Consider the following 27958-nt stretch of genomic DNA (forward strand, 5'->3'; position numbering starts at 1 on the left):
CCCTCAGTAGATGAATGGATCAAGAAAATGTGGTATATATATATACAATGGAATTCTATGCCTCCATCAGAAAGAATGACATTGCCCCATTTGTTAGTAAATGGAAAGACTTGGAAAAAATTATATTAAGTGAAGTAAGCCAGGCCCAAAGAAACATAGGTCCCATGGTTTCCCTTATTTGCAATAACCAGTATATGTTTAGGACAAGCAGAAAAGGTCAAAAGCTATGTACATATGACCATATAAGATAATGTTAAGCAAAATGAACCCCAAGACAGGGACACAAGTGTTTTTTTTTCTTTCTTGCTATTTTTTTTAACATACTTATAATGTACTATGTGATTTTTTTGTTTCTTTGGTATGTTCCTCCCCCATAGTATATAACCCCTGTTTTCACTGTATTTGATTCTGGAGCCCTGCATCTTGTATATACACTGTATTAATTTAAAAACTGTACTATGTTAAAAACTACTTTTACAACTTGGGGGGCAGGGAGCGAGGACTTGGGAGCTAGGTAGGGAAGTTATGGTAGGGGAAAAACAAAGGAGGAGGTAACAATGCTTGATAGGAAATGTATTCATTACCTTACTCAAATAACTGTAACCCTCTGTACACTATTTTTACAATTAAAATATTTAAAAAAAGAAATAAGACCTTGTTCTTGAAGGAATAAATTGAGCCAGGTATGGTGGCACATCCCTATAATCCAAGCACTTGGGAGTCTGAAGCAGGATGATCTGGAGTTAGAGACCAGACTGTGCTATATAGCAAATTCTAGGCCACCCTGGGTTACACAAAACCCAAATCAACAAACAAACCAAAAAGACCAACATCATCAACAACAAAAAAGCTGAAATATAAATTATTTTTTTCTATTCCAATAAGACAACAAAAAGTGACATAAGAGTGTAAAAGTGGTGCAAATAAGCATAATATTTCATTAGATACACATAAAGCTAATCAATTATGAAAATTCAGTGGAAGCTATTTGGAGATAACAATGATAATCATCAGAAGAAATAAACAGTTTAACATAAATGTCATTCATAAAAGCAGAGTTGGAAATGAGAAGAGTTAAAAATGGATAACTGTTTTTTTTCATTTTCGTAATACTGAATCCTTTACACACACACACACACACACCTGTGAGGGCATGTACACAGAACTGTCACAGACATCTGAATGTATTATTAATAGTTGGAGGTTCATGGGAGAATTCTGAGTCCTTGAGAAGCATATGGATAATTTTAATTAATGCATATGTATTAGATGAACCAGAAGGAAGGGTGCACAAAGAGATCTCAACATTCTACTCAAGTAGTTGCACTTCTTTTCACTACTTACATGGTGAGATGGAGTTCTTGCTTCCTATCCCTGCACATTTTATCCCTTACCATGTTCTGCTTTAGTAAATTGATCCTGCCAGGTTATTTTTCTAAAGTTCCAAATGACAAGGAATAACCCTTCGATCCTCTATTTCTCCTCTTGAATGTAATAAAATACTAAAGCTTAAGTTTGACATATCCATGATTCTTAAAATTTAATTTTCTTTTTTGCATATTGCAAAATAATTGTTTCTCTTAACTGTCATTTATTTTGTTTGTATACTTCTCTCACTAGCAAATTTCTTTCCTTCCTTCCTTTCCTCCCTCTTTTAATCCCTCTCTCTTTCTATAAGAGGGATATATTTATATTTTATAATATTTTAGTCACTGAAGCTATATAATTGTGTAGCACTAAACTGCTGTAAAATATAAAATAATAGAATGAAATAATTTCAAACATATAAACCTTGACAAATGTTTTTTCAAATCCCAAGGCATAATCAAGGAAAATTATATAAATAAAATTAAAGCCAAACTACTGTGTGTATAATTATGTTATAAATAAGGTAGAAGAGAAGAGGTAGCTCAATGTCATACTATATGGACAGATAAATATTATTCAAAATAAACACGTTAAATATGTAAACCTGTACAAAATCTGCTCATTAAAACAATGATTTATCTCTGAAAAATGAGTGAAAACTACTAGACAGTTAGTACAATGACAAGAACACTACAGATAGTATCAACCTAATGGTGAGACCAAGAAAAACGTCAGCAAATTTTATTTTCATTGTTGGCAATCTAAATCTCACTTTTTTGGTAAGTAAGAGGAAATCATGACTGCAGTGTATCCCAGCCTCAGACTTAGGAAAGCTGTACCTCATGTCTCAGAGCAATTTTTTAGTAATAAGTTTTAAAACCAGGTCAGTGTTTCATTTCTAGGCATTCCAATATTGTTAGTAAAATCCTAAGGATGGAGAAGGGAGAAGGAACATGACTCACTTGTTGTACCTACTTGTAGTGTAGCTTCAGCTTAAAAGTGTTTACTAGCAAAAGCCACTCCATAAATGCCATGGTGAGTCATATTTTTGCAAGTTTTCACTTTAATAAAACCTTAATGTGGAAATGCACTTAATATCATAATAGGTTTATCTGTTACAGCTTGCTTAGCTGAAGGATCTGAAACTAAGAATATTACTGAAGCCCTGGTTATCTCAGTATATTTTATTATTTATCCAACAAGTGCTAATGAAACATCTACTGTGAACATCTATCATGTGCAAAGCATGAGCTACAGACTAAAGGCATAGAAATGAAGAGGATAAATAAAAAGCCGTCCTATACCGAATGTATAACTTTACAATTCTAAGCTTATTATATCATAATGATGTGATGATGTATTTATTTGCACTTTTTTTGGTACAGAGTTCTTTCATATTAAAGGAAGAGGAAATCAGAGTTCTAACTACTCTCTGATAACTTAAAAACTAACAAATAAAAATGAAAATGGCTTTCTTTTTTAAAAAACAAAAAGTGGAAAATCAGGGACAGGAGGGGGGAAATGGGAAAGTGAAGGGAAAGAAATGAACCTCTATGCAACAACTTAACAACAAAAATAAAGTTAATTTTTTAAAAAGTAGAAAGTACAAATAGAAGAATAGAAAAAAAAGCGCAACCCCGGGCTCTGTCCTCGTAGCCTAGGGGAGTATAGGGCTCTGCCCAATGATGTACAGTCCCTTTCCACAATGTTGGATATGAAGCCGGGCTTTGTGTCTGCTCCTGAATATTCCTACAGCTTCCCAGAGTCCTGTTGACTATGACTGGGGAGATAAACCATGCAGGAAACAGTATTAAAAAAAAAAATCACAGGAAGGTAAACTGCAATCTCGTGACATCATCATTAGTAGTAGTAAGCACTAAGTCCTAGAGTCTGTTGTAAGCATTTTACTTGAAAAAACTCACTCAATCCTTACAAGCTCCATGGGTGGTGTTGTACACTTTTTCACAGTTCAGGAAAGTAAAGCCCAGAAAGGTTATCTATAACTTGCCCAATGTCACAAACCTATCAAGTGGCAGAATCTGCACAACCACATCATATTGCAGGAGTTAACATCAACAATCATCTGTTTCAGGGATTATTTCAGTTATCTTAATAAGAAAATGAAAATTTATTGGGGTGATGATGTTAAATGGAGAAAGACAGTTATCTTCAAAAGTCTTAAAGAATATTAGGTATAACATTATATACCACAGATACCAAAAAAACAATTAAATCTCTGAAAATGTTTCCTGCTTCTATATCCACTCCTACCAGTTTTGTGTAATAGCGTCTCATAGCGTCTCTCTCTCTCTCTCTCTCTCTCTCTCTCTCTCTCTCTCTCTCTCTCTCTTTATCTCTCAAACAAACAATATAAATATCTACAAATGCAAATCACACAGCTAAGGGTCTAGACTACAGCTCAGGAAAATAAAAAAACAAGTTATTTTTTAGTAGATTCCAAGTCCTTTTTAAATTTGTACTCTTGACCTCTGCAAATTGTGAAAACAATGCTTAGTCTCTAAATCTCTTCTAAACCTCAGCTTTTGTAAAAGTATAAATCTTGGTTTCCCAGGATTTTTCATACTGGTTCTTACTCATCTCACCCCCCCCCCCTTTTAACATCCTTCTTCTTTGTGATTCTTTTAAGTAATCTTTTCTAAGGTTTACTTTTTGATCACTGAGAATAAGAACTGAAGGTAGAGAAGACCCAAGTTTTTATCTTTATCTCTTATACCTTAATTGCTTAATGGCCAAATTGTTTTATCTTCACTAAGATTGGAACCTTTTTATTTGCTTAATTCTCAATCTTAAGAGATATTTACCTACTCAAGTTTTCTCTCTGTGCTCAATAGATTTGTAGCTATAGCCATTATTTATTTTTTAAATGCTAAAACCACATTACCACTCTGGTTCACAGCTATTAGCTTGAATTAAATATGCCTCCTCTTCTTAAAATTAGCCTCCCTTCTAATCTCTCTAGTCTTACTATTGAGGTCATCAATTTAAATTCTTTAAAAATTTTTTTGTTATTAAATAGTTGTATCTTTTTTTTGGGGGGGGAGGTCCAGTCGTGGGGCCTGAACTCTGGTCCTGGGCACTGTCCCTTAGCTCTTCAGCTCAAGGCTAGAGCTCTACCACTTGAGACACAGCACCACTTCTGGCTTTTTTCTTTTTGCTTATGTGGTGCTGAGGAATCGAACCCAGGGCCTCAGGCATGCAAGGCAAACGCTCTACCACTGAGCCACCTTCCCAGCCCCTACTTGTACCTTTTTAAAGAAGTTAAAATTCCATTAGACAGGTTATGAGTACAATGCATCTCAATTCTTATTCTTAAAATCTGTGGAACTTTCATATTCCTGGATTTTCAAAATCTTTTTTCCTTGCACTTTTCCACTGCTACCATGTTAGTTTATCATTGTTCCAGAGGCCTATTCAATTTTGTGCCCATTTTCTCTCCCACGGTATCCTTTCATTTTGCTCCAAACTGATGTATTGTCTTAATTCTAAGAGTATACTCAAATCAGTATCCTTTTACTTTCAAATCCACATAATAATTATAATCTCTTCTCCCACTTAAGAAAACACCTAATGTTAAGATTTTAAAGTGCTTTGTGTGTGTATATGTGTGTGTGTGTGTCTATGGTGTGCTGGCACTGGGGCTTGAACTCAAGAGACTGTGCACTTTCCCTTGACTTTTTCACTCAAGACTAGCGCTTTACCACTGGAACCACACCTCTTACTTCTGGCTTTTTACTGAATAATAGGAGATAGTGTCTCACAGACTTTTCTGCCTGGGTGGGCTTTGAACTACAATCCTCAGATCTCAGCCTCCTGAGTAGCTAAGATTACAGGCCACCCACGCCAATTTAAAGTACAATTCATCTGGAGAATTTGATTAAACTGTAACTTTTCCATGATCTTCCAGAGTGCCAAGATAATTGCTGGCTTCTTTGTTCTCAATAATTATCCAGTCTTCTTTTAAACAACGGAACTTTCTCTTAGAAGTAAAGTATGCTCCCTAGAACACTTACTTGTTCCACATGATTTTGTAGGGATTATGTAAGAAAAAAAGGTCAGTTGTCAAATAAGCTTTGAGATGCGAAATTAGAGTTAAATTAGGTAGGTGCCTTTATTGAAGTACTTTATAGAGCTTTAAAATGATGAACTTAGTTTCCCTATCATCATTCCTCTGTTTCTGACATGAGAGATTCCTTTACTCCACCATAATCTGATTCAAATCCAAATCATTACTTCTGAACTCTATGAGCCTTCTAGCTTGAGCCAGATTCATCTTTTAATCCTGCTCTTGAGTCTTAATCTTTCTCTAGAAGCATACACATTTCTTTTATTTCAGGATTTCTACTTTTAAAATGATACTTAGACCAGGTTATCTAAAATCAAGACCTAGCAATTCTTAACTGGGGAATAAATACAAGTAGGTAGGAGTATGCTGGTATATGCAAATTTATAGCATAAAATGTGGGGAACTTTCACTTAAATATTTCTTGAAAACCATTTTTATGATAAATTAATAATAAATGTAGACTATTTAAAAAATGAGAAATATGAGACTTTTCAGGGTTGCTTTTCTATTGAACATCCCAGGCTCTTTGGTAAGAGTTCACATTTCTCTGTCCTAAAGGCACTTCCCCAAGTAAGTCCAAGAAGCACTGATATAGGCCAATGGAGAGAAAGAAAGGATATAAAAAGGAAGTATCACTAAGAGAAAAGTTCCACTGCCAAGTACTATCCTGGATGCTTTATGTATATGCTGCTTCTTAATGTCTAAAATGATACTACCAAAGTTATTATTTATTTAAATTTACAGAAGAAAATTTTAGAAATCTATCCTAAAAACTACCATGGTGAAAATATTTCATTATATAATGCTGAAAGAATAACACACATATCATTAAAATATTATAATTAGGGGCTGGGAAGGTGGCTCAGTGGTAGAGCGCTTGCCTTGCTTGCCTGAGGCACTGGGTTCTATTCCTCAGCACCACATAAGCAAAAAGAAAAAAGCCAGAAGTGGCACTGTGACTCAAGTGGTAGAGCGCTAGCCTTGAGCTGAAGAGCTGAGGGACAGCACCCAGGCCCAGAGTTCAGGCCCCACGACCGGACCCAAAAAAAATATATTATAATTGACTCCCAGGGGAAAAATGAATATAACTAGGAATTATTCTTTTTAAATTAATTTATAGTCAGTTTAATTATTTAGCTTTAGTATTTTCTGCTAAAATTTTATTGATAGCATTAACAAATTCCTGGATATTCAGAAGTATTATTCAGATGATATACTAAAGTTTTAATCAATAAAAATGAAAAATATAAGCCTTTTTTATATGTAAAAACTTTTACATTATTTGTCTGAAGTGTTTTCCCCAAAATTAATGCCTACTATTAATTATGATTTTACTGTCATTTATATGTTGCCTGAATAATGCTGAGCAGTTTTAAGATGTCACAAACAATCCCAAAGATTCACACTATTTTGAACTGAGGTTTATTTTTTCATATAATACTGCAGTTTGAATCTCTGCATAACTGAAATAAGCTAGAATTGCAATTAAAATAAACTAGATGTTTCTTACTTTAAGACAACCTTAAAGTAAGATATACAGATTTATTAAATCACCTAAGAGGAATTCTTATAAAAGGACAAACTGCAACATCTCTTAAAATAGAAAGTACCATGGATGAATTTTAAATTAGCCAATTTATAAATAAATACACACATACGTACAACTTTTCAGGAATATACACACTTTGGCAAAGGCCCCCAAAATGAAATTACTTGAATATGATTAAACTGATTACTTGAATATGAATAAATCTTTTTAAAAATACAAATTTTATTAACACGTACTTAATCAGTATCTGTTACTATTAATAAAATTAGGATTTCAGAAATAATGAAATAAAAATCTTTTGTTTTATATATACACATTTGTATGGACAAGCTAACTATAAAAGAACATTAAATGATAACATACACTTATTAAATATATGTAAATTAAAAATTCATATTTTAACTTTCTCAGCAATAGTTATATTAAAATTCAAACACTTTATTTGTTTTATCTTACAAAAGTAAAATCTTTTTGCTGATGACATGACTATATCAGTGACTTATATTTTCATTATGCTTTAATATACTAATTCTCCCTATTTAAAGATTTCCTAAGTATTGGACATGGGTGAAAGTCTCAAAATGAAAGGAGGACTGGAAATTAAGAGGCATACTGACAAAAAAAAAAACAAAATCTTTTGCCCCTCTGTGCATATGTTTATCTCTAAAGTGTATACCTTCTGAATGAACATATATTTAAGAAAAGTAACCCTGAAAGAATCAGCCTAGATGAAAACATATTTTTCCTTTTTGAAGGTGGTTTAAGATCAGTCTATATATTCTAATTCTGAAAAATCAAGACCTTACATTTAAGACATTTCTAGGTTAGATGAATAACTAAAAGGAGAAAATAGTTAAGAGTCAGAAAGAAGAAAAGCCTATGAGAAAATGCAACCTGAAAATTCAAGTTGATAATTACCAAATGGTCTGGAAAATACAAGCAAAAATGGTAAATTTCTAATTTAACCAGACTCTATATGGAAAACTGACAAAAATCAATATAATTAGCAAATAATATCAAGTTTTAAAAAAATATCCTTACATTTTTAGAGGCTGCAAGATCATTCACTTATTTCTAACAATAAAGGAAAATTTTGATATGGTAAGGAAGCATGCTTACAAAATTCTAACTTTCCATACTGTATATTTTAAAGGTATTTTGTTTAATAAGGGTATTGTAACACATTATAGAGGTTTACTCTAGAATCATTTTAGAAGAAAAATGTTGACCTTCACATTTACATTTAAAAACTGAGTTTCAAATTTCTTTATTTGCTATTAATGTACTCTCGTTTAAAAACCTCACAATACACAAAACTAAAACAATATATAATTTTAGATTAAATATACCTAATAACAACTTGTTACTTGCTTCTCTGAAAATCGTTGAATGCTTCCTATAAATATAGCTCAAAGTAGGCCTTATTGCTTAGAAATCCATGTAATACACAAATAGTCAACTCATCATACTCACGGGCTTTAATTTTTCTTCCTTGTAACAATACTATGTAGTTGTTTCCCCTTTTCATGTTCACTCACAAGTCATGTTATCAGTTCTTACACATCAATAATGATCCACAATCTAATCTTCTTCAGTCAGTTCTTCACACTGTCCAGAACTTATTGTGCTTTACAGGTGACACTTCTTATAGCATATGCTGATTATGGTCCCAATGCACAAGAGAGGCTCCCAAAGGGGTTTAGAGCTCCTAACAACATCACCTGCTTCTTTTTGTATCCACAGAAGCACTGAGGCATGTTTTGAACACCTAATGATTTCAAGAAAGATTATACTGACGAATTCTTTTCATTATATTGCTTGATATGAAGTTGTTTTTCAAAATACTGCAGCAAATATAACTTACGATTCCACTAAGGAAAAAAATATATATATATATATATTTCCTGTGGCGCAGTTTAGTTCACCCTTAGGTTAGAGCAAATTGCTAGAAGACTGATTCTTACGTTTCTAATGGTGCAGCATTAACCACAGTGAATGATTCACCGATGTTCTTAACATTCAAGAGTAACACGGAAGACTAGGAGTGCAGGCTAGGTCCAGAGCTGATGAATGGTGCAGTGCTGCTGCTGTCATAGCAACCAAGGGAGGGGGAGCAGCACCATATAAGGAACTGTGACATGGATTCTGGGAACAGTTTATATTAAAATGCTGTAAGCATTTCATGCCTTAAAGCTATAAGCTCCTCTTACTGATGCCTTCTCAGGCTTTAAGATTCTGAATTTGAACTGAACTATGTGACTATAAACAGAAAAATACAGTGACTAAGTACAAGCCAAAAAACACAAAGGTCATGTAAAAGATCAATAATACTTTAGCAAGCTAATACAAGTCTGCAACATCTTTATAATTTATAAAGTTTAACTGTTCGAATTAGACAGTGATATTTTGCTGCAATGTAAGGAATTGTCTAGAATATTATATAGCAGAAAAATATTTTAAATACTGAAGTTATTAAAATGTAACACATTTCATTCAGATGTAATGCATCAGATACACCAAAACTGAAGCATTGGAGGTATGACTCAAGAAAATCAGTGTGAGGCACTGAGTTCAAGTCCTAGTAGCAGGGGGAGGGGGAACACCATGGGCAGTTAAGCAATGACACCAATTTAAAAGACAGGCATACTACCTCCTACATTTCTTCTAGATTCAGACAATTTCAAAAGACATTAACTTCACTAAAAATGCTTCTTGCACTCATTCATGCCTATAATCCTAACTACTTGGGAGGCTGACAATGGTTTGGGACCAGCCCAAGAAACAAATTTGAGATTCCAGTTTAACCAATAACTAAGTAAGGAGATACCTCAATAGCTAGGTAAGGAGCCACCTCATCCCAGGAGGCTAAGATGGGGAAAATCATTGGTCTAGGTCAGCTTACAGGAAAAAAAGAAGAAAAGAAAGAAAGAAAGGAAAAGAGAAAGAAAGAAAGAAAAATGTTGTAAGACCTAATCTTAGTTATGGCAGGAAGAGAAACAGGAGGATGGTAGCCCAGGCCAGCCCTGGGGAAAGAGGAAGATCCTATCTTAAAAATAACCAGTGCAAAAAAATTCTAGGAGGTAGGGTGGCTCAGCAGAACATTTGCCTAGCGGTTCAATAAATACCCTGAGTTCAAATCCCTAGTACCACTTTAAAAAAAAGCACAACTAATTAGTAAAGAAGCAGCTATATTACAAAAGAGAAGGCTTACCATCACTGAAAGAGTTCACAAAAGGCTACTGTGCTCTCCACTTAAGACTATAAAGATTAAGTGAAGTAAGACAGACCCAAAGAAACATAGTCCCATGGTTTCCCTTATTTGCAATAATTAGTATATGTCTAGGATAATCTTATCAGATGAGAATAGCTCAATAACTATGTATATAAGACCATATAAGCTGATCCTAAGTGAAATGAACTCCAAGAATTAGGCACAAGAGGTTTTTCTTTGTTGTTGTTTCTAATGTACTATGTGATTTTTTTTGTTTCTTTTGTATGTTCTTCCCCCTTATGGTTTATCCCCTGTTGTCGCTGCATTTTATTTTGGTACCTTGGTATAGTATATATGTTTATTTGAGTTAGGGAAGAGAAGGGGAACAACAGAATAGTGAGACAAAGGACAAAGGGGGGAAACCAATGCAACAGAGACACAAGACAAAATGTTGGAAACAATCTGTACCACTTGTGAGAGGGTTGTTAGGGAGGGAAAGAGTAACAACTTGGACAAGAAACGCACTTATTACCTTACTTATGTAACTGTAACACCTCTATACATCAACTTGACAATAAAAAAGACTATAAATATTAAATTTGCTTATGTAAAGGATCTAATGCTGTCTGGAACACAATAATAGCTCAACAAACATTGTCTATAAGTTGCTATACCTACCATTATTATAATTGCTAAGTTTAGTTAAAATGTACCTGTAAACTCATCTGGACATGATAAAATGTTTTGATTTCTATGGTTATTAGAAGCTAGTCAACATTTTATTGTCTCTTATGTCAATCTTCCATTCATTCAGTGGTTTTGGATGCTTGGCTAAAAAGATATATACTGTACTCTCAAGTCCACCTTCATTTCTTACTTTCTATGTTCCATTAATAAGAATAATATGTCATTCTAAGGGAAATGGCTGGATCTAGAAAAATTAAGTGAAGTAAGTCATTCTCACAGAGACAATGTGTTTTCTCTCATACATGGAAGCTAAATTTAAAAGGCAATTTTGCAGGGCTCTATGCATATACAAACAAACTGACTATAGAACAGGATACTTAGAGGAGGAGTCCAAAGGTGCTAATTCCTCCAAACAACTAATTTACTGTTTATCAAAATGAATACCAAGAAATGGAAACATGTTCTGTTGGGGAGGGTATAGGAAAGGGAACATAAATGGAGGGAAGAAAGGTAAACAAATACAATCATTATATTTAATAAACATTATAAAACCATGAACTATATAACTTGAGGTTAGGGATGGGAGGGGGAAATGGGGGAGAATGATAAATGGGGTAAAACTGAACACAAAGCATTGTACTCATAATCTGACTTATGGCATTGTAACCTTTTTTTTTTGGGTCCGGTCGTGGGGCCTGAACTCTGGGCCTGGGCGCTGTCCCTCAGCTCTTCAGCTCAAGGCTAGCACTCTACCACTTGAGCCACAGCGCCACTTCCGGCTTTTTTTTTCTTTTTGCTTATGTGGTGCTGAGGAATCGAACCCAGGGCCTTGGGCATGCAAGGCAAGCGCTCTACCACTGAGCCACCTTCCCAGCCCCATTGTAACCTTTTTATACAACTTCTTAATAGTTAAGAAATTAAGATTAGAAATAGAATTACTTCTATTATGTTGTCAGATTTATTTTCACTGAAATATTCACGGTATATTTTACTACTAAGTTTTAGAAGCAGTTCACAGTGTCAAAAAGAATATACAGTAAGGTTTTCTCAGTAAGGTTCTATACTTAGCTGAATTAAATTTACTAACTGTATTATTAAAATTCACCATATCCTATGTCACTGAACTGTCGATTTTGTAAGATATGAAATCTGCCTTAAATATGAATTTGTCAACTTCACCTTCCATTTTAACAATTTGACATAGATTTTCTTTTTTAAAAATATTTTTCAGCGTGCTAAGCACACTGAAATCCTGAATTCTTGGGAGATGGATATAGGGGGACCAACATTCAAAGTCAATCTGAGCCAAAGTTAGGGAGATTCCCATATCATACACATGGTATACACATGTAATTCCAGCTACATGGTGAGCAGAGTTAAGATAATCACTAAGACCAGATCCAGGCAAAAAAAAAAAAGCACGACTATCTGAAAAATAACTAAAGCAAAAAAGGGTAGAGTATGACTCAAGTGGCAGAGCACTTGCCTAGTGAGCTGTAGTGCCTGAGTTTTAAGCCCCATGCTGCATGCCTTATATATGTGTGTATATAAATATACACATATTTATGTGTATATATGTATATATATTTATATGAATAATAACATTCCCTAGCAGTAATTGAATAGAGGTGCAAAGACAGGCCTACTATATTTTAATGTAATACACATATCAATACTATAGCTGCTATAAATTCTACAATACTATAAATAATACTTCTACTCTGTATTAGTGGAAATATTATTTAAATACAAAAAACCCACAAAATTATTTTTGTATCAAATGCTTAAATTCCCATAAAACCTAAAAAGAGATTGAATTATATCACAAAATCCAGAGTCCATAAACATTACAGATAAATTTATTTGCTAATTTCTGCTGCTATTTAAGTACTTAAAATATACAGAGTGGCAAAAACTCTCCCCTGGGGCAAACTTTGGTCAAGGGCTCTCTAAGCCTATCCCTGCCTAGTAGCACAACTGTAGCAAGAATCTTGGTAACTAAGTCTAGTAAGAATTTCTATGCAACTAGTAGCTGATCATTCTGCCAATTCCTGTTAAGTCTGATACTCATAATAATTTTCTACCCATGATAACTGAAATTATATATATTGAATTAAGTAGTAACTCTTTAACATTCTCTACTTTTAGTCTGGAAGACAATGGAAATAACCTCTTCAAGGCCAGAAATGATAGCAAGATCCCTTTTTGCCATAATTCAGTGGTAACTGAATTAACTTTGGAGTTTACAACAACCTGATCTTTAACTCATAGGCAGAGAACCTCAATCAACAATAGTGAGAAAGTAAATTAGAATCATGTATAAACATAATAGTTTAACTAGTGATATTATTACAAGGATTGAAAAGTACATAGGGCTGGGAAGGTGGCACAGGGGTAGAGTGCTTGCCTTGCATGCATGAGGCCTTGGGTTCAATTCCTCAGTACCACATAAGCAGAAAAACCCAGAAGTGGCGCTGTGGCTCATGTGGTAGAGTGCTAGCCTTAAGCTAAAGAGCTGAGGGATGGAGCCCAGGCCCAGAGTTCAGGTTCCACGACCAACAACAACAACAACAACAACGTACATAAATTTACTCACTTAAACTTACAAAAATATGTGGTGCCTACAGTTACCATTGGTGGAGTTTAGAACTACCATACATTTACTACAATTTTTAATCTAATGACATTTTCTATAATATGTCTTGAATTCCAATTTTTTTGCAAAAATATGTACTCACAGGCTGTAGTTTGAATACATTTAAGTATCTCAGACTATAGACTAATGCTACATGTAGGTCCTTTATATTTTCAAATTTGCATTTTAATAATTTTCTCAGGGTACCTATAAAATTCTCCATTTTATACAAGGGGAAAAAAAAGTAGCATTTATGTTTACTATATGCTATGTTCAAGTAATTTTATTTAATCAGACCAATCCTGTATCTTTTACTAACAAAATTTCCAATACAGCTTGACTTCAAATGTTTCTAAAAAATTCTAAGGTAATATTATTTTAGCATAACTTACATAGCTATATAAGTAATATTACATATACATGCATACAAACATATGCATTTCAAGTTGTTCAACTTTATTTGTAAAATAAGCTGTTAGCCTGCCTAACTTCTAGGTCTCCTAGTTTCCCTTTATTGTTTAGCTATTTGGCTGCATCTTCTCTCACTTGGCACAAAAAAAATTGTAATTATTATACCAAATACCATTAAGGTATAATTAATTAATGATAGAATGACTGTTATACCATTTAGTGTAACTTCTCTAAATTTCAGAATTCTCAATGGAAAAATAAGCTACTTCATTACTATATTATAATCAGCACATTTTCCTTTTGATAAGACATTACTTCCCTGTTTACTTGTCAGTAATATGGAGAAACATGTGAAAAATATATTTCTTCTAAGCATATGCCACAGAGGGCATTCAAATGAAAACTGATATATTTTTCCTACTACTCGTTAAAAAGTTTAATTTTAAATTTTTTGTTGTTGCTTTTCTGAGACAAAGTCTTGTTATTTCCTGGCCACAAACTTTTCCTATCTTCCTAAGTGCTGAGATTATAAGTGTGCACCCCCATTCCTTAAAAACATAAAAAACTGTCACCAAACATGAACAAATTTTAACAATGATAATCAGCACCTAATATTTACCAAATACAGTTTTAAGCAAGTATTAAAAATGTGATGACTCAGTGAATGCCAGTGGTTCACACCTATAATCCTAATTACTCAGGAAGCTGAAATCTGAGAATGGAGGTTGACAACCATCTGTGAGACTCTTATCTCCAATTGATCAGTAAAAAATAGAGTGCTAGCTTTGAGCAAAAAAACAAACAGCAACAAAAACATGCTCAAAGATAATACTCATGCCAAGTTCAAGCCCCTGGACCAACATTAAAAAAATTGTGATCATTAGCCAAGTGCCAGTGGCTCAAGCCTGTAATCCTAGCTACCCAGGAGGCTGAGATCTGAGCATCACAGTTCAAAGCCAGCCCAGGCAGAAAGTCCATGAGATTCTTATCTCCAATAAACCACTAGAAAACCAGAAGTGGTGCTGTGGCTTAAGTGGTAGAGCACTTGCCTTGAGCTGAAGAGCTGAGGGACGCACGCACCCAGGCCCAGAGTTCAAGCCCCAAGACTGACAAAAAAAAAATTGTGGTCACTGTAATAATAATAATACAATCCATCTAAGGTCATAAAGTTGTTGCCCCATTTTGTAGATGAAGAAATAGAATCACACAGTGGTGAAGTCACTAACTCAGAGCTGAGATTAAAAAAAAACAAAACAGTGACCATAGGGTCCGTGTCCCTTTCATCCAGCTTTGCTATATTAACTTACTTTTGTACTGAACACAATGGAGTACATTTTAAAACTAGTTACAGACTTCAAATTATGTGTGTCTTTTCTTAGCAGGCCTTTCCCTGTACTCAGTCACTGGCTCTCTCCAGAGCTGTCAGAGTACTTGAAAATAGATTTATTTCTTCAAATGAATCTTCATATGTATCTATATTGAAGGACAAAAATAAATATGAAAGAGTATTAAAGTTACATAAGAACAATGATAAGAAAAGGTTACTCCTTTTAATATCTTTAAGATGAGACTCCTTGTAATATCTTTAAGTGCCTACCTTGCTGGAAGATGAGAAGGAAAAGATGTGCAAGGTTAATGAACACTGGACATTGTAGTCCTTCATGCTCTGTTCTCTCCTCAATGGATAACAAAAGTCAATTAAAAGGTAAATCAGATTATATTATTTCCTATTCTTCCTCTGCTTAAAAATCCTACAATCAAAGTCGTCTCTTCATCATGATCCTACAAATTCTAGCTTCAGCTTACCTCTTCACTCATCTTTTATATATTTTTATTGTAAGAATACTCTACAGAGGGGTTATAGTTACATGAGTAAGGTAATGATTACATTTCCTATTGAGCATTGTTAAACTCCTCCTTTGTTTTCCTCCTACCATCCCTTCTTCCCCACTTCCTCAACTCCTCCTTCCCTCCCCTCCCCCAAAGGACATAGCTAGCAAGATCAATAGAAAGCCCACAGATTGGGAGAAAATCTTCACTAGCCATACAACGGATAAGGGTCTCATATCTAAAATATACTTAGAACTCAAAAAATTAAAGCCCCCAACAACAAATCCTCAAAGAAACAACTGCCTGATAAATAAGTGGGGTAAAGGCTTAAAGAAACACTTCTCTGAAGAAGAAAAAAGAACGGCCAATAGACACATGAAGAAATGCTCAACCTCCCTAACCATAAAAGAAATGCAAATCAAAACAACATTGAGATTCTACCTGACCCCAGTAGATTGGCTATAATCAAGAAATTGGTGCTGGGAAGGTGGCTCAGTGGTAGTGTACTTGCCTTGCATGCATGAGGCCCTTAGTTCGATTCCTCAGCACCACATAAGCAGAAAAAGCTAAAGTGGGGCTGAGGCTCAAGTGGTAGAGTGCTAGTCCACAGCTGAGGAGCTGAGGGACAGCACCCAGGCCCAGAGTTCAGGCCCCACAACTGACTAAAAAAAAAGAAAAAGAAAAGAAATATAATAACAACAGATGTTGGAGGGGATGTGACCAAAAGGGAACCCTACTGCATTGTTGGTGGGAGTGTAAACTTGTCAACCACTTTGGAAAGCAGTATGGAGGTTCCTCAAAAGACTCCACATACAGCTCCCCTATGACCCAGCAATCCCACTTTTGGGCATTTACCCAAACAATCACAAACAAAGCTATACTAAAGCTACCAGCCCAGCTATGTTTATCACAGCACTATTTATCATAGCTAAGATACAGAACCAACCCAGATGGACCTCAGTAGATGAATGGATCAAGAAAATATGGTATATATAATGGAATTCTATGCCTCCATCAGAAAGAATGACATCGCCCCATTTGTTAGGAAATGGAAAGACTTGGAAAAAATTATATTAAGTGAAGTAAGCCAGGCCTAAAGAAATACAGGTCCCCTGGTTTCCTTATTTACAATAATTAGTATATGTCTAGGACAAGCAGAAGAGGTCTAAAGCTATGTACATATGACTATATAAGATGATGCTAAGCGAAATGAACCCCAAGATAGGGATACAAGTGGTTTTCTCTTTCTTGCTGTTGTTCCTAATGTATTTATAATGTACCATGTGATTTTTTTTGTTTCTTTTATATGTTCTTCCCCCATAGTATAAGCCTGTTTTCACTGTATCTGATTCCGGTGTTCTGCATCTTTTATATACATTTTTCTGATTTGGGGAGGGGAAAGGAATAACAGAATGCTGAAATAAGGATACAGGATGACCCATTGTAACAATGAGATATACAAGACACTACTATGTTGAAAACAAACTTCACTCATTTTTAAATACCATCCCCCTGGATTTACTTTGCTGAAGCCATACCTGACCACTTTGCATTCCTTCAATACGCTAAGCTCATTTGGGCTTTTGGATTTTTGTTGGAACTATTCTTCTGCCCAGAAGGCTCAGAGACCACATCTGCCATGGTTACCTCCTTTTCATTCAAACCTCAGCTCAAATATGTCCTCTAACTCTCCTTGATCATTTTATGTAAAGAAACTATTTCTAGCCCAGTTTCTCATATCCCACTCCCTATTTTATATACCTTAATAGAGCTTACCATGATTTAAGGTTAAAATGTTTATCTATTGACGTTTATTACCACTCTCCCAAATAAAATTTTAAAAACCTTTGAAGCAGAAACCTTACTAATCATTTTCACTAATCTATTATGTCTAGAAAGTGCCAAGGACAAAGCAAACCAAAGTAAAGTTTTATTGAATAAATAAAAGGCATTGAAGAAAATCAGGCACTGGTAGTTCACACCTATAATCCTAGCCACATCTGAGGCTGAGATGTGAGGATCACAGTTTGAAGCCAGCCTGGGCAGGAAAGTCTGTGAGACTCTTATTGCTAATAAACTACCAAAAAGACAGAAAGTAGAGCTGTGGCTCAAGCTGTACAGCTCTTGCCTTGAGCAAAAGAAGCTCAAGAACAGAGCCCAGGTCCTGAGTTCAAGCCTCAGGATAGGCATGCGCGCGCACACACACGTACACACACACGCACGCACAGCACTGAAGAATAATGGAAGCAAACTACTACAGTGGCCATGTAAACATTTTTATGACATTTTCTTTAAGGAAATGGATTTCAGTCATTTAGGAATCATAAAATACATTTTAATTTTAAATTCTTAGGTCTTTGGCAATCTTTAATAAGTAATAAAACCATTTGAGATGTTACACATACTCTAAACACTGTAAAATGTAATTTTAATAGTTCATATCATTATCAACTATACCCCTTCTTAAGGTTTTACTACATCACCGTTATGATACTAAGCACATTCTTGTCTTTGTTATTAAATGGATTTTCCTTTTAATTTTTTTATTTTTTGTTCCAGTCCTGGGGATTGAACTCAGGTCCTAGATGCTTCCCCTACACTTCTGTGCTCAAAGCTAACGCTTTACTATTTGAGCCACATCTCCACTTGCAGCTTTTTGGTGGTTAACTGGAGAAAAAAAGTCTCATGGGCTTTTCTTCCTGGGCTAGTTTCAAACTACAACACTCATATCTCAGCCTTCTAAGTAGTTAGGTTGTATATTTAAGTGTTTAAATTGCAACAGGTAAATTGGCAAGTGGTACCTTTGAAAGCTCAGGCAATCTAGCTCACTTCTACATGAAAACTGAACTTTTCTTGCAACTACTTCTAATGCATATGATAAAATAAGATACATAACATGACATTAGACTTTCTGTTTTGTGTATTGTATTTTTAGTAATCAATAATTTTAATTGCAAAATAGGAGGATATCCAAGCAATGAAATTTATTTACACACAAATTATACAAAACGTGTTATATTGTTAAGACCTTATAAGGAAAACAGTATTTTAGCCTATTATGTTAATAGGTTGTTTCACTGCATTTTACCTAATAACCAGAGTCAATACTCTGCTTCAATACAATAAACAGCAACAAGAGGCAACATATTTGGTGGAACTACAGAATAAAGAAATACTATTATTTTAATAAAAACTATCAAAAGTTAATCCTTCATTCTAATTAGAAAAAGTCTAAAAATCCCATTTCCCTCTTCCTTTTCTTTTGAATTGTCTAAATTGTCAATGTTAAACCTCCCTATTTTCTAACTAACTATCAGGAACATAGCAAACATCAATATACCCTTAATTTCATATTATCATGTACTCATAAACATCAATACAAGTCAAATAACCTCCACCAATAATATACTGTATGAAAATGCCACAATAGAACTGCTATATATAAGTGTATAAAGTATCTTTCAAAAGGATATACTAATAATGTTAGAATCTAATGAAATTGTTAGAATCTCATGAAATTGTTAAAATCTGATGAAATAATCCAGGCTTAAATATTTTCATATGCAAGTATTCTTCATTTATAACTAAAAATTTCTTCCCTGAAATGTTTAAGGACACAGTTCATTTAATTAATACCTGATCTGAATGAGCCATATAAAACATGGAAAGGATATTCAGAGTCAGTACAAAACACTATTTATGATTTATAGTAAATTCCCTAGAAGTTACAATTGGGCCCTATGGAGAGGAAAATATCTAAGTCAACTTTTAAAAATAGAGATGAAATGTATAAATCATTTCAAACAAAAATATAATGGATATACCTTTGCTTAATGACCAAGCTCTGAAGTCCTAAAATTATAAAATCTCCATCTGTTAATCTGACATGAACAAGCTGATGAATGAAATCATGACAACAGTGTATCCTGGCAAAACTAGAAAATTCCTGAAAACCTAGAAAAATATGTCTACAACAGATGGGTCAAGTAGAAAATAAATACATCAATCTGTGGAAATAAATGCTGTTATAATTCTCTCAATTAAAATTAGTAGGAGCTCTGCTTTCCAAGAGTCTGTGATATTAGGAAGGCCAAAGAGAAAACATCTAGTGAAGTATATAACATCTAAAATGACCTAAATGTCTCCTGTTAAATATACTAAATTCAGGTAAAGTCTTACCAGTTAACTTCTTCACAGGTTGGAGCCGAACACTGATAGACTGATGTGTGAGTAAGGGGGAGGATGGAAGAGAGCGAGACATGCCCTCCATAATCCGAATGTGCTGCATACCTTCACTCACTGGAAGTGGTGGAACAGCATAGTCTGGCTCAAAAGCACAATCGCTTTCTGTGGAGATGCCACCTGTGGACAGAAAAGAATGGTACAGAAAGAAAAGGTTGGTAAGAAAGAATATCTCCTTTACTAAAATATGCTGGTAAGGATGACTCCTATATACATATATATATATATACACATATATATGTATATATATATATGTGTGTGTGTGTGTGTGTGTGTGTGTACACACACACACACACACACACACACACACTGATTTCCACTGCAAAAAAAAAACCAAATCAGACATTTTCAACAAATATATTCATTTGGATACTTACTGGATACTCAACTCTTGGTACTGCTAATGGTAATCAGATATGAGTAAAAAACAGGGTTCCTCCTTATAAGAGCAGGCTATCTCATGAGAAATACAGTAATACAGGAAAATAGGAAATAATTATAGAACAACACAGTAAATTAAAATTAGATTATTTTAATGTTTCCTGACAGAATACTTGTTTAATACTGTGCTACTGCTAGTAGGATCAATGCAATTCTATTTCTTTTGTCTCCTCCCTCAAAAAATTACATAAAAAGTGAGTAACACTGACATTATATGATGCTCTTTGAATCTGCTCATATGCATTGTATATGTGCATGTATGTGGGAGACAAGAGAGTAAGCATGTATATGTGTGTGTGTATGCATATGCGTGTACTAGGGCTTGAACTCTTGGCCTTGAACTCTTTCCCTGTCTTTCTTCTCTCAACAACAGCTTTTTGTTGGTTAACTGGAGATAATTATCTTTCAGATTATCTTTCTCAGCTAGCTTCAAACCTTAACCCTCAGAATTCAGCCTCCTAAGTGGCTATATATAGGTGTGAGCTACTGATATGCAGCTTTTAGTAATGTAGCATGTTTTTGAAAGAGTAAATTGTAAGTTGTTGGCTTCCATTCTTAGTAATGGCAGATTATGTACTTCAGACCAACTTTTCCCTAAGAAAAACTAGAACTGCCTATATCCTTTAAAATCTTTCTAAGGTAGTAGAAAATTAACAGTGCAACCAAGAATAACAAATAAAAGACCTAAGTCTGGCATTTGGGGTGACTTTTTATTTAGTGGCACTGTAGAGGTTAACAAGCTATCAACAGTTTACAGAACTGCAAGAACAAAGTGTTAGTCTAGCTACTCAGGAGGCTGAGATATAAGGATCACAGTTCGAAGCCAGCCTGGGCAGGAAAGCCTGTGAGACTCTTATCCCCAATTAATTCACAAAAAAAGCCAGAAGTGGTAGAGAGCTAGCCTTGAGCACTAAAGCTCAGGGACAGTGCCCAGATCCTGAGTTCAAGCCCCGGGACCATTTCTCTCTCTCTTACCCTCCCTCCCTCCCTCTCCGGCTCTCTCTTTCTCTTTTTCAATCTCTCTCTCTATTCCCTTTCTCTCTCTCTTTCTCTCCTCTCTCTCTCTCTCTCTCTCACACACACACACACACACACACACACACACTTAGTCTAGAACTCACCAAGGTATGAAGGGAAGAAACTGGCAGAACTCCAATACTTTTACTGAAAGTCCAAAGAAGTAACTCTGAACCAAACCAAGACTGGTCCTTACAAGTAGTAACGCTTAGCTCAAATAGCTTTGCTCCCACAAAATTTAATCAAGAAAGTACTGCTAAGACCACCCATAACAAACATAAATCTTCTTAGAGAAAGATAGCATCATCATAGATCTCAAACTATTTAAAGAATTTATCATACATAACAAACTCTCTTTAACAATAGCATAGATAATTTGAACAAGTGAATCAGAAAAGATGTATAAACCAGAAATAGTCTGATAAAAAATACAACATGCATACAAAATGCATAAAACAAAGTGAAAAAAAACTTCAAATGTCTGCTGGGAAAAATGAAGAATTCATTCTTTATCCTTGGATTTTAGGAACTTCATCTGAATATCTCTTAATTTTTTTACTTTTCTGGGCCCTTTGGTTACTGTATTGACCAATTTTCTTCCAACCACTTATGTTTTCTCTCTCTCTCTCCTTTCCTTCCTCCTCCCTTCCTTCTGCCTCTCTCTCCTTTCCTCTCTAGAACTCTGATCAGAAAGATACTATTTCTCTAAGACCTATTTTTCAACTGTTTCTCTCAATATGGATTCAAAGTTATTAGGCTTACATGAATAGACTTCAGACAATTTCATACAGAATTCTAGTTCTTTGTAGATTATTTAAGAAGTATACTATTAGTATAATTGCCTAACTGAGGGATCCTTTAAAGTAATATATCTGAAAATATATTTGGTTTAGTGAAGTACCACTTTTCATTTGAAATGTCCCACAGTTAAAAATTAGCAGGTAATTTTAGAATACAGTAATACTCCTTAAGGAATCATACAGCAATTAGTCCAGTTTGGCTGTCCTAGTTCACTTTTTTGCTTAGAAACATTTTCTTCCATCTTCTCTGTCCTACAAATCATGTGTGAACTCAATGATGCTACAAAGAAAAATGTATCTTCAAGTAAAGAAATGGTAAGTATCCACAGAATATGATTATACACTAGTTAATAGCTTCTCTTAGAAACTAGTATACAGTTATAGAATGTAGTATTTAGTCTCTTAGAAACTACCAGCCTCACAACTTCAGTAGATTATAAGAAGTTTACTTCAAGTACATAAGTCTGCAAAATGTGGATGGGCTCAAGACGCTACTGACTAGATTTTTGGTCAGATTCAGAATGATACCAATGTATGTTTAACATTGGGCCCAGCTACAGAAAGGACAAAGTAAGTATATGGAACATGCTCTTCTCTAGTGGATCAAAGGAGCATAGAAGGCTCAAGTCAAATCAGAGTAACCTATGTAAGACCTCTACTCACTTACATTCCACTGGCACAAGGAAGCCATACAGGCAGCCAAGAATGACATTGATGGGGCAGGGATTATTAATTGGCCCACACTAGTATAAGTTACTACAATACTGTATGGCAAAAGGAATGGATATGTAATTATACAACATAAAGAAACTGAAAAACTGTGAATCCAGTTTACCAAATATGTAAGGTAACATTCATTAGTATTCTGTATTACTCAATGCATACATTTTTTTGGTTGTTGTTGTTGTTGGTCTTGGGGTCTGAACTCTGGGCCTGGGCACTGTCCCTCAGTTCTTCAGCTCAAGACTAGAGCTCTACCACTTGAGCCACAGTGCCACTTTCAGCTTTTTCTGCTTATGTGGTGCTGAGGAATTGAACCCAGGACCTCATGCATGGAAGGCAAGCATCCTACAACTGAGCCACCTTCCTAGCCCCATCAATCCTTACTTTCTAGTGCTCAACTTCTTGCCAATTTTTTGCATGAACGAAATTAAATACCAAGATACAAATTAAAATACTGCTAACTTGACAGAAAAAAATCCACATATTGGCCACCTGAATTAGATATTTAAAAGTTGAGTCAAGACCACCTAGAGTTAACATTTTAAAATGTTAGGAGTAATAGCTATTCAATTAAAACTTCAGCCATCACTAAGAAAAGTCTTACACTTAACATATATGATTATTAGATATTAAAATTTAAGCTAAATCAAACACTGGTAGCTCATGCTTGTAACCCTAGGTAACTCAGGAGGCTGAGACTTAGAGTATAGCAGTTTGAAGCCAGCCTGGGCAGAAAAGTCTGAGACTCCATCTCCAACTAACAAGCATAAAACCTAGTTGGAAGCATGGTTCAAGTGATAGAGTACTAGCCATAAGCAAGTAAAGATCAAGTCAGGCCCTTAAATTTAATCTTCAGTTCTAGCAAAAAAATAAAATAAAATTTAAGTTAATATGGAAAATTTTTAACCAAATGAAATGTCTATTCTAGAGAATTACTTCCTAAATTTTTAAATAACCACAAGTAAAACTTAAAAAACATAAAACAAGCCGGGCACCAGTGGCTCACACCTGTAATCCTAGCTACTCAGGAGGCTGAGATGAGAAGATTGCGGTTCGAAGTCAGCCTGAGCAGGAAAATCCATGAGACTCTTATCTCTAATAAACCACTAGAAAACCGGAAGTGATGCTGTAGTAGTTCAAGTGGTAGAGCTCTCTCCTTGAGCTGAAGAGCTGAGGGACAGCACCTAGGCCCAGAGTTCAAGCCCCATGACCAAATTGAAAAAAAAAAAAAAAGGAAAATAAAAAACCTCCAGTATGATATATTCATGGATGATTTGTGAATTTTTCAGCTTAAAACTATACATCAATAAAAGTTTCTTTATAAAAGAACCTGAGAACTAATATATATAACAAAGGGCAGGGGCTGGGAAGGTGGCTCAGTGGTAGAGTGCTTGTCTTGCATGCATGAGGCCCTGAATTTGATTCCTCAGCACCACATAAGCAAAAAGAAAAAAGCCGGAAGTGGCGCTATGGCTCAAGTGGTAGAGCGCTAGCCTTGAGCTGAAGAGCTGAGGGACAGCGCCCAGGCCCAGAGTTCAGGCCCCATGACCGGACCCAAGAAACAACAACAGCAGCAACAAAAAGGGCATTTAAAGATTTTAGAGAAATAAAGAAGTGTACAACTTATTCAAAATGTTCTTTTAAATTAGAGCTTATCTTACCCTTTGACTATAACTTTCTCCCAAGTCCATAAATGTGGCAGAAAGAATCATAGAATGACAATAGTTCAGAATCACGTAGTCATTGAATATTATTGCCAATGTGAAAATTTTAAGGTTATCTGCTCCCCCCAAAAATCCAATCATAAAGAATAACTCATTCAATTTCACAGGTTACATAGGTAGCATGCAAGAATCTAGTGTCTCTCTATATATCAGCAATGGACACTTGAAAAAGAAAAAAAAATTAAGCCAGCATTATTAAAATAGTACCACTGAAAACACAAGGGGGCTAGAGGCATGTTTCAAGTGGTAGAACACCTGTCTAGTAAGCATTAGGCCCTAATCAAATCCTAGTACTGAAAAAAAAAAAGAGTAAGTAAAATATTTTGTCAGGCTCCAGTGGCTCACACATATAAACTTAGCTACTCTAAAGGCTGAGATTGGGAGTATGATGGTTCAAGGACAGCCCACAGAGAAATGTTCTTGAGATTCCATCTCAATAGAAAAACTGGCTGTGGTGATGCTTGCCTGTCATCCCAGCCCTTTGGGGAAGGGGGGCCCAGGAAGATCATAGTCCAGGTGCATATTGGGTAGGAAGCAAGATCCTATATCAAAAATAACCAGTACAAAAAAGCTGGAGACATGGCTCAGCATTAAAGCACCTGCCTAGCAAGTCTGAGGCCTCAAGTTCAAACCTCATTAACATCAAAGAAAAGAAAAACAAATATGAGACAGAAATGTAAAAAAGATGGCAGAAGAGACACCTAGAATTTTCTTTCATATCTATGAGTCTGAAACAAAATATCAAGTGTATGGATGGTGGGAGAAGGGGAAGAAGAATGGAAAAGTACAGAAGTTCAACAATGAACAGTAGGCAGAAACCAGGTGAAACCCAGAAATACTGAACTGTAGATCTGTGAAAGAAACAAGATATTGGGCACTTAAGCAACATAGTAAAAAGGAGGAGAATCCTCTTAGCAGAATACCAAAGTCAAGAAGAAAAGAAAATCTTGGTGAACTTCACAGACTCAAAAAATATAAGACTGGTGATTAAAACTGGTGATCTTCCTCTGTGCTTCCTATCTTTCTCACTGGTGCTGTAATAGGAAGAAGCATCTTAATAGAGATCTTATATCAAACCTTTTAGTAAGCAGGGAAGCAAAAGCCTCTGCATTTCTCTATCTCTAAGACCCAAAGCCTTCCTACAATAATTAGTGTGGGCTCAGGAAATTGATTGTGACGTGGACACAGACCCAGCAAAACACGTTTATGTTTCTGGAAGTGCAGGCAATGCTATGGAGGAAAGCAAAGAGGGTGCTTACATTTGGGAACTATAGCCAACTTCTGGAAAGAAGAGAAAGAATATCTATGTGTAAATGCAACAGGGGGCTCTAACAGCCTGTCTGTACCTCACCCCAAATAGTAGTTTGCTTTGATTTGACTTCTTCCTATACTCTCAATGCCCCAGAGACATTTGATAGGAACACAGCCCCTACCCGAGCATTTCCGACTCCCAGTAGCAGAGCCTCTGGTAGGGACATACAACTGGACAAATCCACACTATCAGCTGGTAGGAGCACCCTACAGGTAGCTCCTACACTTACTGTGGTAATGGGCCTGAAGACACCAAACACGGGCAGGAACTGAATCCAACAGTGGTTATAGTGGTTATAAGAATTAGCCCCCGTATAGTACAAAAGGCAGGGAGGAGTTCAGACTACAGACAGTTCTTTTCTGATCTAACCTGTTTGAACCACCGATAGGGGATCACTACTCACACATACAACAGGTAAACTACAAAAAGAGAAGCCTGGGGAAAAGAAAAGTATCTTCATATACTTAACCCTCTTTCCTATTTTGCTTCTTTTTAAAATCTTTTCTACATTGCCCACTTTTTATTACTTGATTACTAATACTCCAAACTTCAATTGTGTTTTTAATATTTTTATTGTAAAGATACTGTATAGAGGGGTTACAGTTACATGAGTAAGGGCATGAGTATATTTCTTATCAAACATTGTTACCCACTCCTTTGTTTTTCCCCTACTATCCGTTCCTTCCCCATCTCCCCACTTTCTCCCTTTCCCCCCACAAAGTTGTAAAGTTCACTTTCAACATAGTTTCTTGTACATCTCATTGTTTCAATGGGTCAACCAGTATCCTTATTTCAGCATTTTGTTATTTCCCTTTTCCTTTCAATTGTTTTTAAATTCCTATTTTGTCCTATAAGTATCTGTCATGATTTGATTAGGAAATGCCCCCTTCCCCTAGATAGGTGAGTAAAAACCTGGATCCCCAGCTGGTGATATTATTTTGAGAGGTTCTAGAAATTTTAGAAGGCTGGACCTAGTTGGAGGAAGTAGGTTACTAGGTATAGGTCCTTAGGAGTATATAATCTATGGTCCTTTCCTCCCCTCCTTCCTTCCCTCCCTCCCTCTACACTTTCTGTCTGCCTTGAGGTGAACAGCTTTCCTCTGCCACATATGAACCTAGCACAAGAAGCCTGGTAACATGAAGCCAAGTACGAAGGGATTGAACCCTCTAAAACTATGAGCCAAAATAAATCCTCTCATTTTGTTTCTCTCACGTATTGAGTCACAACTATGAACAAGAAACTAATACAGTATCTTAGCTTATTTTTTTTGCTATCCTTATTGGGTGTATAGTTTTAAATTACTCTTTACTACATTTAAAAATCTTATTTTTCAGATGTTAAGTTTACTATGGTTTGCTTTCTCTCACCCTCAAAGCCACTCTCTGAGTGGTAGTGGTGATTGAGACCTCAAGAGTTGGCTACTTACTAAAAAGAGCTCCATATAAAACGGGAAGAGATACCCTATCTATTTCAACAGATGTATAACATAACAAAGTAACATGAAAAAAATGAAAAGACAATGTCACTGCTCGAAAAATTTGTGCCTGTTCAATAACTGATGCTGAAGGTAGTGAAATGGCTGAAGTGGCATAGAAGGAGTTGAGATTCAAAGTAAATTTGGAGAACACCTACTCATAATATAGCAGAAAACTTCCCAAGTCCATGGGACAATACAGATACCAAGACGAAGAGGCATTTAGAACTGTAAAGACATGATGATAAAAGAACTTTCCCATGCTAGGTGCTGGTGGCTCATGCCTGTAATCCTAGCTAGGCAGGAGGCTGAGATCTGAGGATAGCAGTTCAAAGCCAGCCCGGGCAGGAAAGTCTGTGAGACTCTTATCTCCAATAAACCACCAGAAAACTGGAATCTGAAATTCATATGGAAGCATAAAAGACCTTGAATAGCCAAAGTAATCATGAG

The 27958-nt window shown here is 35.4% G+C and overlaps 1 protein-coding gene across 1 annotated transcript in view; it reads right to left on the reverse strand.

The window, feature by feature from the left end:
• The window catches only part of Tanc2 (tetratricopeptide repeat, ankyrin repeat and coiled-coil containing 2), a 278406-nt gene that overhangs the window by 172538 nt on the left and 77910 nt on the right, over nucleotides 1–27958 (reverse strand). Inside the window, exon 4 of the mRNA XM_013033239.1 lies at nucleotides 20066–20137. Within this exon, the coding sequence (XP_012888693.1) occupies nucleotides 20066–20137 (72 nt within the window). The remainder of the gene's footprint in view (nucleotides 1–20065; nucleotides 20138–27958) is intronic.

Source organism: Dipodomys ordii, unplaced genomic scaffold, assembly GCF_000151885.1.
Source record: "Dipodomys ordii isolate 6190 unplaced genomic scaffold, Dord_2.0 Scaffold165, whole genome shotgun sequence".
In the NCBI taxonomy this organism is placed as follows: domain Eukaryota; kingdom Metazoa; phylum Chordata; class Mammalia; order Rodentia; family Heteromyidae; genus Dipodomys; species Dipodomys ordii.